The 21097-nt window shown below is 45.0% G+C and overlaps 1 protein-coding gene across 1 annotated transcript; it reads right to left on the bottom strand.

Moving 5' to 3' along the window:
* Positions 1-4616: 4616 nt before the first annotated feature.
* LOC105028791 (angiomotin-like 2a) lies at positions 4617-11947 on the bottom strand. Its single transcript, XM_010901768.4, has 10 exons — positions 11676-11947; positions 10410-11199; positions 9758-9926; positions 8045-8189; positions 7647-7736; positions 6745-7216; positions 6522-6623; positions 6237-6394; positions 5850-5975; positions 4617-5527 (listed from the first exon to the last, which is right to left on the bottom strand). Exons 2-10 carry the CDS (start codon positions 11126-11128, stop codon positions 5433-5435), a joined length of 2076 nt encoding a protein of 691 aa, XP_010900070.1. The 5' UTR covers positions 11129-11199; positions 11676-11947; the 3' UTR covers positions 4617-5432.
* Positions 11948-21097: the final 9150 nt, after the last annotated feature.

Raw genomic sequence — 21097 nt, 5'->3', positions numbered from 1 at the left:
GTTTCATCGGTTATTGTTAGGAGGAATCAGGATTGGTCAAAAAGCTGAGGCTGAAACTGGGATGATCATTTTAAACCTGATTACACTACAGCCATAAAAATGCATTTGTTTTTTTGTCGTTGACCAACAGGTAAGATCAACAGGAGAGGCTTTGCCTGAGTGTTTCCTTTTTGCGAGGGAGGTGGCTTCACGTCCTTCCTGTATACAACAGTGATACAATTGTTAATTGCCCCCCCCCCCCCCCGTAAAACAGGAAATGACCCACTTTCACTAGATTTTATTTTTTGATAATCCAGATGACCTAACCCTGATTTAGCTAGTTTTATGTTCCACTTTGAACGAACTATGGATGTCACTAATACAAATTTGTGACAGCTGCTTTAAATAGAACTATATAAAATAACCCTATAGGTAGGTGGGAAAGATCGGTGGAAGCCGGTTATAGCCACTAGGCGTCAGTATTTAGCTTCAGTAGAAGTGAAGAGAGAGCATTCCCACCTAAGAGGCTCAGTTCTGCCCTTCTATGATTGTAGAGGATTACGGTCACTATTGCCCACTTAACTCGTAACAGCCCCAAAATGTCAAGCTTTCACTTGCTCTGGACTGTAGGGTTTTTGACAATGTCTCGCTGTGTGGAGAGAGGAAATGATGTCAGGCGTGGCCCGGAGGAGAGTGTGACGGACAGGCGTAAACATCAGGAACCGGGCCAGGAGTAAAACAACACTTTGCTTGTGTTCACATTCTGGGTGTATAGTGGAAAAATCCAGGGAGAAACACATCGGCTTATTCTCAAGGAGAGCAGACACACAAACTCATTTCTGTCACCCCACCCACCCCCACCCCCTCCCAATGCTTGTATTGACAGTGAGAATCAGAGGGTTGCCAGTAACAGCTTTTGGCTTTAGTAGGGCAATGGGTGGCTTCTTGGGTCTGAAGCCACCGTGACATACTGCAACATACGTTATCTAAGGTTACAAATATTTGAATGGTATGAAGACAAGAAAAACAAAATGGGGCGCAGGAGCGCTGTCAGTTCATTTACCCGTGGTAGGTATTACCATTAGCTGGAGTGGGACCCTGAACGCTGTACCACGTGTCCATTAATCAATAGTGGAAAGGTTTGCCCTTTGGAACAGAGAGAATTAGTGTCATTACTGAAAGCAGCATCAGTCTAAACTCGGTCACAGTGGAGCACTCCGTGTGGATGTCATTGGACACGGCCCCGAGTTTGGACCATCACAATATCACACATTCCAACGGGTTTGGGCATCAGCTACAGATGACTGGAAGAGACTTCTAACAGCCAGTCCGGAGCCCTTTTACTGCTATTTGTCCTGGTGAATGTTTACAACATAGAAATGATTTCTGAAGCTCCCCCCCCAAAGGGTGTTTGAAATGGAATAGGCCCTGGAGCCTAACTCCTAATGACGCATGAAAAGGTAAAGACTGCCTCTCCACGGGCCACACTATCCTGCCGTGTCCATTCTAACCTCCACAGCCTGATTCACACTATCCTGCCGTGTCCATTCTAACCTCCACAGCCTGATTCACACTATCCTGCCGTGTCCATTCTAACCTCCACAGCCTGATTCACACTATCCGGCCGTGTCCATTCTAACCTCCACTGCCTGATTCACACTATCCTGCCGTGTCCATTCTAACCTCCACTGCCTGATTCACACTATCCTGCTGTGTCCATTCTAACCTCCACAGCCTGATTCACCCTATCCTGCCGTGTCCATTCTAACCTCCATGGCCTGATTCACACTATCCTGCCATATCCATTCTAACCTCCACGGCCTGATTCACACTATCCTGCCGTGTCCATTCTAACCTCCACGGCCTGATTCACACTATCCTGCCGTGTGCATTCTAACCTCCACGGCCTGATTCACCCTATCCTGCCGTGTCCATTCTAACCTCCATGGCCTGATTCACACTATCCTGCCGTGTCCATTCTAACCTCCACGGCCTGATTCACACTATCCTGCCTTGTGCACTCAAACCATGTTCTATAATGGTTTTCTGGAATAGGACAAGGAGAGAGGTGAAAACACACACGAGAGAAGACAGGACATGAACACACACACACACTTTACTCTTTGTACCAATCAATATCAAATCTTTTGCCAGTAATTGGGCTCCCTGGGGAAGGTAAACGCAGTCTTGGAACACTTGATGTGGAACACTGATAAGGAACACTGATGAGGAACACTGATGTGGAACACTGATGTGGAACACCGATATCAGAGCAGAGGGTGGAGAAAAAAAGTGCTTCAAAAATAACATGCTACATTCCAAATGCAGCGGAAGCTGCAGCGGAGCTGAGCCAAGCCGTTCTGGCCTGGTTATACACCCACCCCCATAGCTGCCGGATCTCTGATAAAGTTGTGATGTGAAAAGCCACTGTGCTGCAACAGGAAAATGTCAGATTTGGTCTGCCTGTGTAAACGCAGGCTTCTGTACTATTAGGCTGGCATTGTACAACCCTAAAGGGCCCCAAAAGCCACAAATGCGACCTGAACGGAAAGTGTACACAAATCATTTTCTGTAGTTAACACATCAACTGCTTTTGATCCTGTAATGGCTACTGACAGAAGGTCAGTGTTTTGAGCAACCGAAGAAGATAAAAAAAAACATCTAAACTAATTTCCCCTGACATTCCCGTACATTAACTCCATTGCAGTATTTCACTCGTGACTCCGTGAACATTTCAGTCCTTCACCATGCAACATTGAACCTAAGTTGAAACATGCTACCAGCCTTGATGGGTCTGAAGGAATGCGGGTGGCTCCTCAAACCCCATGTCAGGGAAAGTGGGTATGAATAAGATTCATAGCAGCATACATACCCACAGATCCTGTGTACTTACCAACTCTTTCCCATCACATCCACATGATCTTGCCGTTTCCTGGGCGGCTTGTGCCAAGTTCGTGCTTGTCGAGCAGCCCTAGTCAGGAAGAGCCTACAGTTATAGCTTGTACGTGCACTTATTTAAACAGTGACGTTATACGTCTTACAGCTACACATTGTGTCCAATAAGAGCTGATGCTCGCTAATGCGATTGGACCAGCATGCCATTTATTAATTGTAATTAATAAACTGTATTTTTCCTGGGCTAGCTTTGTTGAGATACATTCCGACATAATTGTTGACTAACACACAATAACTTATCGGAAGGTTTCCTGCCTCGGTTGCTTTTGTGTCCTGAAAATCAACACGGTGGAAAATGTTTCTGCCTTGACTCATAGGAAATGGCTGTCCAACAACAGCTGTCAGAATAATATATTTTGATGATTCAAATTGCACTGGAACTCATAGGTCAAGAACGACTCAATTTACATTTCAGTCATAAAACGTACTCAGTGGCGAAAGAATGAAAAACGTGCCGACCCTTTGTGACGTAACAATTGCCGCATTTATTTCGACGTACCCATGAGATGCCTCCACACCATCCAGTTATAATAGATATGCTTGACATGAGGGTCATTTTGGAAGGCAGGAAGAGTTATGTTCAAGTATTAGTAATTTGATTATCTGACATATTGGTAAACTTAACCTGGCCCTAACCGGTAACGTCTAACCCTAAAAGTAACCCATTCTAACGTATTCCCAATTGTACATTGATCTCTAAACTCCTTAGCCAGAAAGAACATTTTCCCTACTGGGGACCTGATGAAAAATCTTGAGAGGCACCAATTCATCAGGTTTTACTCCATTTGTGGGCACTTGAGGTCATAACACACACACAAACATACCAAAAATGTTAGTTCTTATTAGACAAGTGCTGGAAGTACCATCCTGTTTTTTCAATGTTACCACATTCTTTCTCTACGTTCTTCAATTTCAAAGAGAGCAGAATGTAATGTTTTGTAGGTGTAGTCTCTGTGGTGTAATGTTCTTCTGCGTGGCACCCACAATCAGTTGCTAAACCTTTCTTTGTTACATTTATTGAGCCATGTCTCTTTAAGAATGCTATCTATGTCAAGTATGCTCTTAAAAGCGCGCTGGGAGAACAACAGTGCTTGCCACTGTGGAAAGTTGATCCTAAAGAATGCTTCTCTGGCATTCATTAACGAGAGCCCTCATTCTCTTTCTCTCTCTAATAGGATTGGACGTGTGACGAAAGCATAAGAGGTAGATTGAGGGAAAATGTGCTAATTTACTTTGACAAAAGTAAAAATGTTTTCATTCTCCAAATAAAAAAAAAGCAACAGGATGTATATATTAGAATATTTTATTGCTTTATGAAATGTTGTTTGAATTAAATCACAACTTTCATACTGTTAGGAGTTCACAGAAATGTCTGCTTGAGGTTAACGCCTTGTTAATGGACAGCTGGACATAACCATGATTGTCTGCACATAACTTAAAACACACACACACAAATATCTTTGGCATCCTGTTTATAGCACTACATATCTAAAATAATAATACAAACATCTGTATAAAATATATTAACCTGTTAGTTCAGGGCTCATGTAAAAGAAAAACAAAACAATGTAGTTTGTAGCTTTATCCCTATGATAAATCGGACCAGCAGATTCACCACATCAGGAAACACACACAAAGAACATATTTGAAAAAAACAAAACAAAAATAAAAACAATAATTGATGTAAAGCAGTAAAAACACAAGAAACTCTTCACCATTCCTGGTTGTAAATAGTTTCTTTTGACCTCATGCACATAAACTGAATAGAAAAAACAATCTATAGTTGGCAAACTCAACCTTTACTTCTAAACCTGTAGAACCAGCTACTGGGGCATAGAGAATTTGGCCAATGAAAATATAAACATTAAGAGCTTTTGACGTTTCTATAAAATTATGGATTCAGTTTTTTGATTTTACTTGCTCTGAAGAATTTCTTGACGCACAAATCCATCCAGATTGACCTTTTTGCACAGGGTGGGAATGGCGGTCAAAAGTCAACATACAAAAATCTTGTTGATAGAAGTAATCTGGAAGAGCATGAGGCTTTTTAGAACTGTGGGAATGTGGAGAAAGTCTGATCCAAAAAATAACATGAACCAACTAAACCCCATGAATCATTGTACATTAGAAATCAGTTTTAAAAACCTTAAAGAGCAGCAAATATAAATAAATTGGCATTCACTGACAGCACAGTGGTGTGTTGCCAGTGGCAAAACTGAAATACTGTCCCAAGTACCTTGAAGGTTTCACATTTTGCCTCATAGACCCAGATGACTTGCCTGCAGCCACCTAGCTATGATGGAGATGGAGCACAGCTCCCCTTTAAAGGTGAAAGCACGTCTTCTTTCCATACAGCCTCCTCTCATTCTGCAACATACTTGACCACTTTGTTTTTCCTCAGAGGAACTATGACCACTGAGTAGTCAGTTACTCTGCACAGCTCTAGAGAGTTCACTCCCCTCAAGGGAATCTCTTATAAAAGACTGAAAAAATCTTCCTCAAATGAAGATTTCCACTGCTTCTGCCTCCAGATCATCCAGGCCCCTCAATGTGCTCAAGGACGAAGGCTGAAGTTGTTGCGAAGCAGCTGGGTCTGGAAAACAGAGGGTAAATGGTTAGAGGAATGTGTGAAAGGAGTGGAAAAATAAACCATGGTTACAATGCATTATCAGTAACCAAAGGAACATGCTGACGTTTCCATGTTTGGATGATCCATTTGGGTGAATGAGGGCACTCAATAAGCTGGGTTGTGTGCCGACACTGCATTCCAGTAACCAACTAATGACCTCCAACCTACAGAACCATTGCAGATTGGCCGTTTCTACAGGGGTACGGTTGGTAAATCAATGACTGCTTGGGCTTAGTATGTGATAAAAACAGTTTGTGTGTCTGTGTCTGTGTGACCAACTACTCACCAATGCTGAGCATAGGACCAGAGGCTAGCACCTTGGACTCTGATCCACAACTGGGGCTGAGAGAGTCTGGTGAGGAACACTGAAGAAGTGTAGCGTGGGCAGTCTGGTCGTCAGACAGATTGTCACCTACAACACAAAACAGGAGACATCAACCAGCTGTCCAGCATGCACTTTATCGATGAACAGGTGCCTAAATTCTACACTAAATTCGCTTAAAAATCCTTTAAGCATCATCTTTGATAAAAACTCTCAGCTTAATAAAAAAAATTATAGTGCATTCACATATCAAACAATAAAGGCACCTGAACAGAGCCCAGAGGGATCCCTTCAGTACTAGATAAGGCATTGCAATGAATGTTTTCACATCTGACTCTGAGCCTTACTTACTTCTGCTAATGCTGGTGCTCGTGGCCGTGCTAACGTCAGGTGACGGTGCATCAGTTTGCAGACAACCATCTTTGTCCACCTGGTCCTGGTGCAAACGCTGCTGAAGGACCTTAATCACGGCATCCTTCTCCAGGATTTGGCCGTAGAGAGCCCGGATCCTAAAGACGGGAGATTTGTGGAATCAGATTAGACCCTCCCCTGCCATTCTCATCTGATTTAACCATTCTAGCTACATTGTCATTCTCAGACACTTCCAGGGACCATACACGAGAAAAATTTTCTTACCGGTTTTCCATTTCCTGGTTTCTGTAATCAGCAACAGGCAGGTCGTCATTGAAGCTGTTGTTGGAGGAGTTACATGGGGAATGGTTGATGATGGTCGTGTCTCTGGAAAGGGGGGAAAAAAGGTTTGTTTAGGAACCATGCACACGGGCAAGTACATAAAACCTACGTTCTGCACGACTCGAGCGATTCACCCCCACCCGAGAATGTTTAACCCGACCCTCACCTCTGAGCAGCGGCGGTCGCCGCCACATCCATGGCGAACTGCCTCATGGTGCTCTCCTCCAGGTACTTCTGCTCCCAGCGCACCATGTCTGCCTCCAGGGCCAGGATGCGCTCCTCCCGCTCCCTCAAACGCTCGTGCAGCGAGCCCACCGTCATGCCCGGCGGGCGAGCCTGCCTGTGCAGTGCCCTCAGGCTCCTCAGCTCCTGCTCCAGGCGCGTCCGCAGCCGTGTCTCCAGGCACTCGCGCTTCTCGCAGGTGGCCTGGAGCTGGGCCAGGGCGCCCTGGAGCCGCTCCACCTTCTCCACGTAGGCCCGCTTGCGTCGCAGCTCCTCCTCCAGTGCACGGCCCCTGCTCCGCTGGGCCTCCAGGGCCTCCTCCAGCTGCTCCGCCCTCAGGCCCTGCTCCTCCGCGGTGCTGCGGAGCCGCTGAAGTTCCCGCTCGGTGCGCTCGCGCTCAAAGTGCTGCTCCTCATCTAGGGGTAGGAAGATAGGAGGTGGGAGGAGAGGGAGGGAGTTGGGAGGAGAGGGAGGGAGGGGTGAAAGGCAAAGTTAGAAAAGGCAGAAGTGCAACACTGCAAGTTGTACAACATCCACGCAAAGAATACATAGAAGAAATGTCTCTTCTGGGCCGAAAACTAGACATGGAAACCAGTAGATGACCATTTCCAGGGTGAAAATGAGAGCTTGCGACTAAGTCTTCTGTTATCATGCCACCATAACTCTAACCGCACGAAGCCGACAATCTGGGGAACTTGATGTCAGTGACTGTATTTCCTAATTTCCCTGTCATTCCTTTGGCTGGATTGTGACGGTTAAGTGGCGGAAAAGCTTGCCTATCCTTAGAGGAATGTTGAACATGGTGAAGGTGGGAGAGCAGACAGGATGGTGGGGGGAGGGGCTTACTTTGCTCAAGGAGTTTGTTCATGATGTGCTGGTTGTGGTCAGCAGCTTCCACCTCTTTGGCAGCATGTGTTCTGGCATTTTCCAAGCTTTCTGTAATGCAAAGATTTAAGGTTTAGGAATAAAACTGGAAGGTATGCAGAAACTGATTGTTTTCCTGCCACAATTCCTGCTGTCTTTAAACCATTAGACTCCTCAACACCCGCTCAGGACACATTTTAGCACGAACAGCATCTGAACCGTGAGCGAAAGGCTGCTGGATCGAGCCATAAGACAGCATGGTTCTGTCCTCGAGCATGACAGTTGTAACAGGACAGGATAAATGATTCTGATGTACCAAAGTAGCCGGGCTGATCAACGCCTAACAAACCACAGGGAACAGTGGTATTTGTAGTCCTTACCCCTGAGGTCTCTGTTGAAGTCCTGCAGCCTCCTGATCTCGGCCACCAGTCGGCTCCTCAGGGTCTTCTCCAGGCTCTCCCTCTTACTGCTGCCCAGCATTAAGGTCTCATACGCCTCCGAAATCCTCTGGATCTCCTGCTCCAGCTGAAAGGACAAAGAGGGGACATTTTTTTGGTCAGCCATCTTGTTTGTTGGTTTAATACCGGGGCATTTTATGATTTATTTCACATACGGTGGCGAAACACGGAGGGGATTTTTTGCTGTAATCTTCCACAGCAGAACCATCCACCACACACACGCTAAGTATAGCCCAAACCCGGCCAGGTACGTAAACATACATATGGAGACATACATAAATACACCTGAGAGTGTGTGGGCGCGCTCGCGCTATACGCAACACATAATCGAGAGGAATCTGGGCAAACACCACACCTTGCGCGTGTGCGCGTGTGCGTGCGTGCTTGTGTGAGACTGATTTATATCTGCATTCCTGGGACCTAGCATCCAGTCACAGGTGCGGGTAGTGAACAAACACATACACACACAGGGCAGAGAGGTCCAGGCAGGATGCCAGCATGGGAGAGGTGTGCATGCCTGAGCCTCGGCTGTGGAAACAGAAACAGGCTGAGAATTGAAGAAGTAGAGACGCCCACGGTTACGGCAGGCAGTAAGGCATGTTTACTCAGGGCCGCGGCCCGACGATCCGGGGAAACTTTCCAACCCCGGCAATTATCATTCTTTGAGGCTGAGAGAACGCAAGGAGCAGAGGGGGGGGGGGGGGGGGGGGTGATGTAACTCCACAAGAGAGAGAGACAGTCTTTTTACGGATAAAACTACCATAGAGGTAGAAAGATGACTCTACATGGCATTTACAACAATTTTTAGCATAGATGTTGCCATTGAGGGTATTCTTGAACATGCCCTCTATCCATCTCTATGGCATGTACCAGGATAAACGGTTGAAGTCTATTCTCGGCTAGATTTGCCGCCACTATCTTAATCTATAACGTATTTGTATGGGGCGGGTTTAAAGCCTATTTCCCACATAATTACCAGGAAATGTTATGAGCTGTGCAATCGAAATCGAGTTCATATGAAAGAGACAAAAGTAAAGGAAACATGGAACAAAGTGAGAATGCAATGGGGATGAGAGCTCAACAGAGCCTTTCTGTTTCAGCCGCCCAGCCACCTGCCCCAGCCAGTAGAACCCCACTGAGCTGTTAGCTGTTGCCAGGGGTCACAACCTCGTCGACTGCGTTTCTGACATGCCCTGGACGGGACCGAAAATCCATGGCCTCTCTGGAAACTAAAGGGCACACATACACAACACCCACCCGACACCTCGCCTACAGCACAAGGCAGAGGCGTGGACACAGTAGCTGCCTTGAGCGGGTCTCTGCGTACTGCCAGTGGTAGCGGCTGTCGTTACGCTCTCCCGTGTACCGACAGAGCAGTGTGTCTGGGCTGGCTCAGCACGAGCGGCCGACTGTTATCCTGGCTTGTGTCTCCCCCCGTCAAGTGGCATGTTGCGGGCTGAAGCGCCGCGCTCCTCTATGCAGCCGCGGCAGCATTAGAAGCTACACGCGTTGGGTCAGAGCGTTCACCGTGAACTGGAGACGGCGATGCACCTGTCGCGAATCGGCGCCTCCAAAACGACGGAGAGCAGACCTGCCAATTTTCGAGCCACACCGAAAAGAGGGGAGGATCCTCACCTTGTGGACGCGGCTGGCCTTCTCTCGGTGGCCCTCCAGCTCCCGCCGCAGCCTCTCGTTCTCCAGCAGCAGCAGCTCCATCTGTCTGTCGTCCTCCGCGCCACCAGGGGGCAGACTGGTGAACACACCATAGCAGGCCTCCGTGGGCGGCTGGGCTGGGGCAGCGTACCTGTGGACAGGGAAGTGCGCCGTTGAGCCGAGTGTCGCCAGGTGCTCCCGGGAGTGTGACCTACACCGTCCGCTAGCTCACAGAACTGCGGTTACGCGAGCGACCTACTTCAATTTAGGATCCTGGGAACCTGCTACTAGCCTATGTGAGCCTAAACACGTCAGCTCCACCCTAAGAAGGTTAGCCTGTGAGTGTTTCAGAAAAGGCGGTCTGAATAACAACCTGCGTAGGTAATTAATGATTCACCGAGCATGGTGCCATGTTAGGAATGCTAGGTACATTACGCACAGCTTGGACTGCATTAAGCCGCTGGACACACCTACAGGAATTAGCACGCCATTAAACATGGGTTGGCTGTTGATTCAGGGCAATTACATTCCGACAGTGGTAACACCTTCGTGTGATCTCTCACTCACACACACACACACACACAGACACACACACACACACACACACCTGTGCCATGATGTAATGTCTTAGTACCTGAGCTGCTGGTTCATGTCCCTGTAGATGCATTGGGGCTCCTGAGGGTGGATGGGCATATATCCCTGGGACACGGTGGGAGCCGATGGGTAATCCGGGTAGGGGCTGCACTTGTCCGGCAGGCCTTGCGGACCGTAGTAACCCAGCTCCGGGTAGCTATGCGAGGAGCTCTTGACCGCCTCGGACATCGCCGCGGCACCGTTCCTCTCCAGAGACAACTGCAGGAGGCGCTCACTGAGCGACCGCACGTGGCCTCGCTTCAACTCGATCAGCTCCTCCTCCGAGGGGGTGCGACAGACCCCCTCGCGCAGCTGCGGGTGGGGGCCCGGGGCACAGTGCTGGGCCAGGTACTGTGAGTGAGCCTTGGCCTGTTCGTAGGTGGGCAGCTCCTCCCCGTGGAGGTGGTACAGCTGGTAGCTGCTCTCAGAGTGCTGGTAGTCTCCCTGGTGCTCCTGGCCCTGTGGCTCCTGGCGGGCAGACAGCTGGGGAAGCGACGACTCCTCCAGGTTGAGGCTCTCCAGGGAGGAGCGGGGGCTTCCGCCAGGGGCCCCCCCAGCTCCACACCCGGGCCCTCCGCTGGGAGAGCCGCTGCCGCCTCCACGCAGGGCCTGCTGTTGGATGGCCAGGAGGGTGCGGGCGTCCGTGGGGTTGCCGTAGCGGAGTTGCTCTTGGATGAGGCGGTGCAGGACTGTGCCAAACGGCTCTTCTGTGGATGCCATTTTGGTTCTTTTGTTCTGTTGATGGAAGCTACGGATCAGGTGTATGATGTGTATATGGATGGCCGTAAAACCTAGATCAGGAAAGGCAATGATTATAATTGGGAACAACTATTTTCTATACACTGAAATATGAATGGTTCTTTTTACATATAGATGTCAAATAAAGCAGAATCACTAAATTTCCTAATAGAAATGTATTATCTCCAAATTTTATTGTATATATTTTTGGGCCTAGGCTAAACACATTCCGTGTCACCCAAAACATTTACCGGTTTGATTGTGAAACGATACACTGTTACGAATACACGCCACATAGCGACAACTTAGTTACTCAGCGCTACTACTACACTAGTCAAAATGTGCGTCGAAATTCCATTCTCACGGGGGAGTTCTAGAAACAGTTTTAGGAACGAATAAGTACTCATTGCGTTTCAAATTATGAACATTAATTTAACATAAGTTGGGTTTGCACAATTACCGAGTTATTACTGATTTCCACAAAGTATCAGAAAACTCTTTCCCAATACAAATAAAAAAACATTCTTACCAGTTCACGCTCTCATCCCAGCAAAACGTTAACGTAAAACTTTAAAATGAATTCAAAAGTAATCCACAATGTTTCGTTTAAATAGTTATCATCCTTCCAAGGCGATTTATTTTAGGTCTACTTTGTCCGGGGACTTGCTGAACACTGAAAAGCTTGTCCAGCACCGAGCGATAATAAGTAACTGAGAACCGACGGACTGAGGTCGGAATGCCAGGAATGTGAGAGCGCGAGGAGGTCCCTCCGGGATCAAAAGCGTAAACCACACGGTTCCAATGGGGGAGGAGGCCAAACTGAATTACTGCAATTCTCCTCACAACCATGAGGATGGCAATGGTGTTATGCTGTTTTGGTTTAGATTTGCTTAGGAAAATAAACAAAAATGAGGAATTCATTATAATCAAACCTGCAGGAAGGAATTACATAGACCTAGGACTGAGAGTATAGTTCAAATATTTTCTGACCTCTTTATTTACCTATTGCACTTTCAGTTATTGAGTTGATTGGAATAGAAGACTCCCTCTCTCTCAGTTCAGTCTTTATTGACGAAGAAACATTTGTCTAAATAAAAGAACTATAATAACAAAAGTGAAAACTAAAATAAAACAAACTATTAAACCATTTCAATACAAATAAAGGTAATTTGAATGTTATATTATAGGCTAAATACAGTGATGTGATTTTAATATATTTACGAATGAGAATGGGAATATGAATAAAGTAATTAACACGCATGTTCATAATTTTCTTTGTGCTCAACTGGTTGCCCTTTCCTCAAGGTCATGGATTACACACAAATGTTGCTTCTGTGAATACACATTACAGGAACAATTTCTCTATGTTTGATTCAATTTCCAAAACTTTTGGGGTCTGTATAATCTGATTTGGCAGGAGATTAGGAAGTGCAGCTCCATTTCCACCCCATTTTGTGGGCAGTGTATACATACTGTCTTCTCTCAAGAGCCAGGTCTGCTATACCCAGGTTAGCACACTCTTGGCATTCTCCCAACCAGCTTGAAGAATATGCGGAGCAATTGTCGGCTGCTTTTCCTTCACTCTGCAACCCAACTCATTCCAAACCATCTCAATTGGTTTGAGGTCAGGTTATTGAGGAGCCCAGGTCATCCAATACAGAACCATCATTCACTTTCTTGGTCATATAAACCTTACTCTGCCTGGAGGTTGGTTTTGGGTCTTTATCCCGTTGAAAAAGCGTTATGGTCCCACAAAGCACAAACCCGATTGGAGGACATGTTGCTGGTGAATGCTGTTGTTGCCATGCTGGTTGAGTGTGCTTTGCATTTTAAATATATTACAGACAGTGTCACCAGAAATGCACCCCCATGCCATCACACCTCCTCCTCCATGATTCACAGTGGGAACCACACATGCAGAGATCATGTGTTCACCCATTATGTCTCATTAGACCAAAGACAGTGTTTCTTGGCCCAAAGGGTCGAATTTTGATTTATTAGAGATGGTTGCTTGGAGATGACCCTTTTGCCAGTGACTTTGGTTTTGTACAACACCCCTCATTTTCACAACTCCCCAAACAACTTAAATGGTGACGGTCTCAGACTGATGTATGTAGAGAACAGCAGAGCAGTGGAAGAATTTAGTTTCAGTCATCAGGCAAGGACAGAGGAGGGGTGTATGGGCAGCTGTCTGTTGGAATGTGGCTTTAGTCTTCCCCGTGACCAGGACATAGAAATGCTTTGTGTCCAAAGTACTATATGTTGCAGAATGAGACTGAATCCCAAACAGTAGCACCTGCTGGGAAAATGCTAAAATCTCCAGTATGTAGGAGCAGAGAGCCTGTGGAATGGGACATGGGGTCAGCATACTTCACGAATTTGCTTCCAGCGCCCAGTGAATCAGGAATTCAAACACAAGTGCCATTTGTGAGGCCACAAAGCTTCTAAACCTACCAAAACACATAAAAGAGGGTCTATAAATCATCACCTTGGATGTCTTTCTCTGAAGACATGAGTCATCCCCAAAGGGGAACACTGATCTATATTAAAGGCCAAATGTTGTCTTTGAAGACCAAAGGCCAGTTTGAGATATTTATTACCTATGGACCCAACGGCTACGTAGACAGAACCTTTTTTTGTCTGGCCCTGAAATTAGCATAAGTGTTGCGTACAGCCTGAAGCAATCTGCGTATTGGACAAACACAGTGACCCATCTCTTTTCCTCACAGACCCTTTGTAAGCCAAATCAACTGGCCTGAAGCACACAACTGCTAACAAATAACTGATAGATCTACAAAGTTTAACCACTCATTCTAGGGCTCATGATAGGGGAAGCTGGACCGATACCTCAGTAGCTGAAGGTTTAGCGTCAGATGTTAGGACCAGAATCTGGAAACAAGGGGCTTCATGGCAAACCCAAAACAATCCCAAACAAACCGGACGTGCACTTATTGTTTTGGCAATTCTTATTTAGAAAAGTGAACAAAAACAGCATCCTGCCTCCACACATTGGCCTTTATCATGCCAAGTTCTGTCTGCAAACCAGAACGGGAGGATGTGGATAGAAATGCCATGAATGGTATTGATATGTTAAAAGCTAAATAATATACTCTCTCTATATATACATATAGTACCATTTAAAAGTGAATGGATGTGCCCAAACATTTGACTGGAACGTATATATCCCTTTTATATATATTTACACATACATTTCTGAACATTCCACAATGCTGTAGCTTAATGAACACAACACATGGTCCATTACTCGCAGTTTAACCTACATCCAACATCCAGATAGTACATTTTCCATTGTGTGTCTCCCCTGGGCTTCACTGTTCCTCTCCTTCTCCCTCCCTAATTAAAGCACATGTTTTGAGCGGTGGTGGGCATCCTTAAACATTTTCTTTTAAACGCAGCCAAGATGTCTGGGTGTCTGAAATGGCCATTTGCAGTTGGGCCATACACAGGGCAGACACCGTATCAAAGGCATCTTTGAATTTCCCCTTTCGGCTGAGGACAGGGGTGGATGGAGGATGCGTCTGTTAAAGGCATGTAGTGCCATTTAACACCTCCTCACTACTTCTGACCCTTGACCCCCACCTCTCCTTCATCCTCTGCTGGTTAAGTCGGAGCCTCTGGCTATTGGCCTTCATTGTAGCAGACATCCTGTGAACTTCCGAAGGAATGCTGAGTGGAGTTGGACATTAAGAGTCTTTCCTGCTAGGGGACATCTAGAAGGTCTGTTCTCTACAGCATTGGACGGGCATCAAATAAAAAGAATGTGTCACTTACCAGTGAAATGCTCACTAGTAGCCCTTTAAAAAATAGAAAAAATGTAGTGAATTAAATAAATAGAGTTTAAAATGAACTTCTGTCTAAATTACCATAATATGCAATATGACTACCAGTCATCACCAAAATGTTGTAATATAAAAAACATCCGGACTAGAATAAGGTACTGGTCAGCATGCTAACACATATTACTTTCTGAAGAATAAGACTAAAGAATAACACTAAAGAATAACACAAAAAAATATTTTTGATCACACGAGCCATTGTGTTTGGGGCCGTATAAGTGAGCTGTGTTGTGGAAAAAACAACTATACAATATACAATACTATACTAAAAGAACCTTGTCTAAGGAAATAGGATGAGAGGCCGTCTCCTGTAACCAATCAGTTTGTCCAGAGGCTCAGACTGGAGTGCATATGGGGATAGCATGGGGATGGGCCTGAAACTGGACCTAACGGGCAGTGAAAGGATCATAGGACTGAAAAGAGTACTGAGCGATATGATACGGTTGCATGGAGAGAAATGCAGTAGGATAGGTTGGGATTTGGGTGTGCTGAATTCCTTCTCTGCGCTCTTCATGTCTAAAGAAAAAGCTCTGATATTACAAAAAAAAAATGTTTATAGAAAGGAGACAGTGTTACAGTGATAATTTGTTGTGTGCAGCGAATAACACTGGATAGCCTCATGAACTATTTCAGTGCAGAACGACTGACATCGGCTGTTTATATATATTCATTTGATTCTGGGAACTGGTTTCAGATGAAGACAAGTTCAGGCTGGCATTGTTTATTTGGTCCAAATCACTCACCAATGACTTTGGATTGTAGTTATATGAGTAAAAAAAGATTCATATGAAATGTGACTGGATTTACTACTGCAAGATATTGAGCAATTGATTGTTGCTCCATCAATTCCAGTAAAATGGACCGGGAATTTCCAATCAAGATTCTAACTGTTACATTTCAGTGAATGACTCATGTGACAAGAATCCCTTTAGTGTGTGACTAGGACCACAACACTGTTACAGGTGTTCGCAAATATGTCACTTCTTTAGGCTGCCTCCTTCTTGAAAACCTCACGACACCGTCTGGTCGAAAGAATTCAAGAACCTGTTGATAGAATTCAATTATTTTCTGTGTGGTTGGGGTGTGTGGGTGTGTGTGTGTGTGTGTGTGTGCGCTATTGTACTGATGAGTCGGTTAGCAGCACTTCCACTGTGGCTAGTGTGTCAAACTGGACCTGTTACATTCTTCTTGAGTGCCTTGATATCTGAGTCAGCCTTCTCATGAAAACAATACGCAGAATGTTGTTAATGGGAATGATTTAAGCCACATAAGTCCTAGGCATTTTCCATAGAAGGTTTTTAACCTTTATTTCACCATTGCCCTCATCTCTGTTGAAAATACAGGGAAGGTCATGGCATTATCATGGTGGCATTATCATGGTGGCATTATCATGGTGGCGTAATCGTGGTGGCATTTTCGTGGTGGCTTTATTGTGGTGCTGTTATCATGGTGGCATTATCGTGGTGGCATTATCGTGTTGGCCTTATCGTGGTGGCATTATCATGGTGGTGTTATTGTGGTGGAGTTATCATAGCCTTGTCCTGCCATGTACCAAAACATTCCAACTAGTTCTTTTGTGACCAAATACTTGCTGGGAGTTGTCACAGTAATGAGTCTCTGCCTCTCCGCTCATTCTCTAATCTAAAAGTCACATTACTGTGGCTTTCCTTCACTGTGTTTAAGATTCTCACAAAAGAACATGAAGACACATTGTCTCAGCCGTTTTCACAGCAGCACTAATTACAGGAAATCAGTCACAAATGTTACAGCAGCAACTCTAGTGAGAATCCTTAACTAGAGTGGCTGTCCCTTCCTATGCGTGAGGGCTCATTCATATTTTAATCATAGCATGGACTTGGTCAACTGTGAGCTCAATCGAGGCAGAGGCCTGGAGAGTGCATCCCTTCCTGCGCATAAGGATTCTGGTGGGACTTATAGGTTGAGCGCGTAGTGTGATAAGAACTGGTATTGTATGTGCTTCGGAAATCACATAACCATATGTGCCACATAAGTCATAAAACAGGCCTTAACCACTACATAGATATCACGAAAGGGAGGAGACAAAATGGGGAAGAAGCAAGAGCAAAAAGAGCATTTCCCTTTTGAAAGGTACACTGAACTACTTCTGTTTCCATTACAGTGTTTGTTTCGTGTATCTGGGAAGTGTGTTTTTGGGAAGCGTGTAGGTCCAGGGATAGATCCAGGGATACGTCTCGTTGCCACAGGCAATCGAGAAAGTGTGTTGTGCAGTGTACAGGCGCAACTATGAATGACGCTGAGGAATCCCCCCCCCCCGAACACTTTTAAGACTTGCATCGAAGATTAAAGCAACTCTGGAGAACTGTGAGACACCAGAGCACCATGTCGAAAACCTGAATGTGAACCCCCAACATCGTTGGCACATGGTTCGGGGGAACGGCCGAAGCAGAGGCCTTTGAGTCGTTCACTGGAAACGTCCAAGTGAGAGAGACAAATGACACTGCAGTTCAGTGCCTCTGACCGTGACATCCGCTCCAAAAACCCGGGGCGGGCGGGGGCAGATCATGAGAATGCCAATCGTTCAGCCACGCTCGGCATGTGTGCCCCCCATTGCTAACGGCACATTGCTGACGGCTGCCTCTGCTGACCCGGCAAATAGTGGCAGTTCAGTGGTGTTGGCCACCGGCAGCGGGCTGGAAAGAGAGAGCTCTTTATGGCTGCAGCGTCAAATCTCTGAGGGACTTTCTGTGGACACGTGTGGCCCTGAGGGCGGTTCAGAAAGTGTTCGGCGTATTCTTTTTTTAAAAATTAAACCGCTTAGAGGGGTCGGTATTAACCTTGATAAGGCAAAGACGATTGGTCACGATTATTTCATCGGGGGAAGTGCCATTGGTCGACCCGTTTTTTTGCAGATCAAGTGAATTGACCGGCTAAAACTCCAGGCCCTTCCTGATCAAGCCACATGGTCGATTCATCACTTTGGTCAACAGATATCCAATGAAGTGAACGGGGTGGTGTGTAGCTCGACAGGCGTAGAGTGTGGCACTTGTAATTCCTGGGTTTGGGGTTGGATGGTGCGAAAGAAGATGCGCTCACAGCTACGCCCCTGCAAGCATCCTGAGTTGGTGTCTGTCAATGGAAAGTGACTTATGACTCTTTCTATATGTGAACATGATTCAGCTATGAGAAATGTTTATAATGATAGCTTATCGCCCTACAAGTCAGCCGCTCTCACATTCAACCCAGCACTTTGTTCTCTGCTCAAGAAGAGTACCATTGTCTATTTCAGACAGTTTATTTTTAAGACATTGGGCAGGAATGTTCTTGGGGGAAAAACATCTATATTCGGAGGAATGCCGTCCAAATAATGTATGAAGCACTGTGGAACGAACCCCATTAGAATAGTTCTGAAGAAGAGTAGATGAAAAGTGCAATTGTTTGTTGACCAAGATAGATGGGGCGGGCAGAAGTTGAACTCAAGACAAAGTGAAGATTTCTGTACAGTTCGTTGTATTTTTTTAAAATTGTGGGTTTCTGACGCAGCCTGTTACCAAACATAACAGCTTGCTATTCACATTTCATTTTAATGTTATAGCTGTTATTAAGTAATTACTTTTTATGTTTAAAGAAATTACAGGCATTTGTTCACTGAACATGATTTGATACATTCTGTCATTCAATGCAGATAAATTGTAGTTATTTTATTGCTAATAGTTCATTCATATTACTAGTATCCAAACCAACTTCACAGTGTGATATTTTTATTTTATTTCATATCCTTTCAGGGAGTCATACCGATCCCAAGGTCTCTATTACAGATAAGCACTAAAATAGCCCTGGACTGGGTTGCTCAGCTGGTAGAGTCTAATGCTTGAAGTCAGAGGATTGTAAAATTTGGAAGATTGTTCTACAAATATGGTGCAAAAAATTAAATACATAAAAGTATCAAAATGTGCAATTTTGAAGTTTTTTCTACAAATATGGTACAAAAAAAATATATATATATATATAAAAAGTTGATTCAACTGTAGAGCTACCATTAGCTGAAATTCAATGGATTTGTTCGGGGGCGTGTGAAAATGTATATATTTTTTAAATGGCCAAAATCAACTTTAATTTACCTTTAGGGGAATTTTTTTAATTTTAGGGGATTTTCACATTATAATTTGTCAGTTTCATGCTTTAAGGATTGAAACAGTAGAGACAGATAGAGGCAAAACATTTATGCTGAAAGGGCAATGGGCTCCTATACTCAGCTCCAAAGGGCTGAGTTCCAAAGGGCTGAGCTCCTATACTGCAGCAGTATATTGTATATGCACAGGAAGCAGTGCCTTAAGGCTTATTTACATTCCGATACATTTTCCAATACATATCAAAGAAGACTCGATAAGATAGATCATTTTGTTGTGCTAACTTGCAGATATGGATAGCTCGATGCACCACCTTCAGAAGTAGCTTAGCTACATTTTCGACCGACCCCCCCACTGGAGGTTTGCAAGTGTGAAGACAGTTATGTAAAAACTCGATCAAGTTGCAGTATTTCTTGATTTCCCCATGATTGACTGTGAAAATTAAAACGTTACGTACATTTTGTATGCGAACTAAGATACGTCTATCTAGTGTTTTATTCTTACTTGAATGTAATGTAAGTAAGCCTCTAGACCATTGGACAACTCTAGGCAACTATTTAAGGTGCTTGAAATGTAATGGCTGCATGAAGAAGACTGAATCAAACATATAGCAAACTACTTATTTAAGGATTCTGTCTTTAAATGGGGCTAGGGCCAGTCTAAACCACCAAGAGTAATGTGGGGCCCAGTTTTAGTAAAAACTACATTTTGAGAGCCTGGATTCTAATCTCAGTCAAGTCCCATGGTCAGGAAGAACTCCTGGCCAGGCTGCGTTCTAGACCAATTCCACAGGGACACACAACATCTGGAAGCCTCCACTTCCCTCCATGTCCATAATTCTCACTCAAGACAAGGCAGTGATCACAGGCAAGCGCTGTTAGTGCCAACACTTCACTACTCCAGGGGATGAATGTAAAACAAAAGGAGCACTTCCAAGAATCCCAGGGCCATTCCGGAATTCCCAAATGGGACTCCCTGGGTCAGTGTTTACAGTTCCAGGCCGAAGCTACCCTACAATTCAGCTTCCGACTGTGTCATTATCTTGGACTTGCTCGGGGGAGAGTTGCAAGCAACATTCCTGTCTGTCGTATTGGACGCGGTGGACATCTCTGTATCTAACCATCTAAACCCGGACAACACTTAACCACAGGCATCAATGTGTTTGCCTCACACCAAGTCTCTTTTAGATGCAGCGTTGGAAGGAGACGTCTAGACAAGGGGCGGGGCTTTGCTCTTATGTTGGGTAGTTAGCTGTCATATTAGAAGGCTATCTTTGTCATGCCGGCTGTTGGATGGTTTCATCACATTGGTCATAAGGCCATCTTTGTCAAAGCCTTTACGTGAACAATCCCCATGTTCATTGTCAACTTAATTGATAAACATTAACCTAGATTTACTACCAGTAACATATTGTTACAAGTTATCTGAAATGACATAATCTTACATTCCTTCCTTATCTTTATGTAGGCCAACTGTATCATAATAATAAAAAGAGAACTAAGAACTGAAGGAGAGACATGATTTGCCTGTACTCCTCAACTAGGGGCATATAATGTCTGTGCTCTCCGGCTAGGGGCACATTTATCTGTGCTTTTTGGCTAGGGGCACATTTATCTGTGTGTATGCTTGTGTATTTGCTTGTGTGCGTGTGTGTGTGTGTGTGTGGTGGGGAGGACATTTCTTTGTTTACATTTGTCTGTGGAAGGGAATCTGCCCCAAGCACTCTATGTTCTGATCCACTCCAATTAGATGTGAAAGAACCGATTGGAACAGTCTGGCCAGCTCAATCGACTTCAGAGTAATATATTGTGTTACATAATGGGGTAGGACAGATGCCATATCCAGCACAGCAGGAAATGATGGATCCATTGTAGCACAAGGTTATAAAAGTATTCTGTTGCAGTAGGTATATCAGTTGCCCATCAAGCCAGAAACAAAAATTATCACAATATTTTAGATGATATCACCAACACCATCCCCACCAG

The sequence above is a fragment of the Esox lucius genome, chromosome 3 (genome assembly GCF_011004845.1).
Source record: "Esox lucius isolate fEsoLuc1 chromosome 3, fEsoLuc1.pri, whole genome shotgun sequence".
NCBI lineage: Eukaryota > Metazoa > Chordata > Actinopteri > Esociformes > Esocidae > Esox > Esox lucius.
This window is presented reverse-complemented; position numbering and strand designations above follow the sequence as displayed.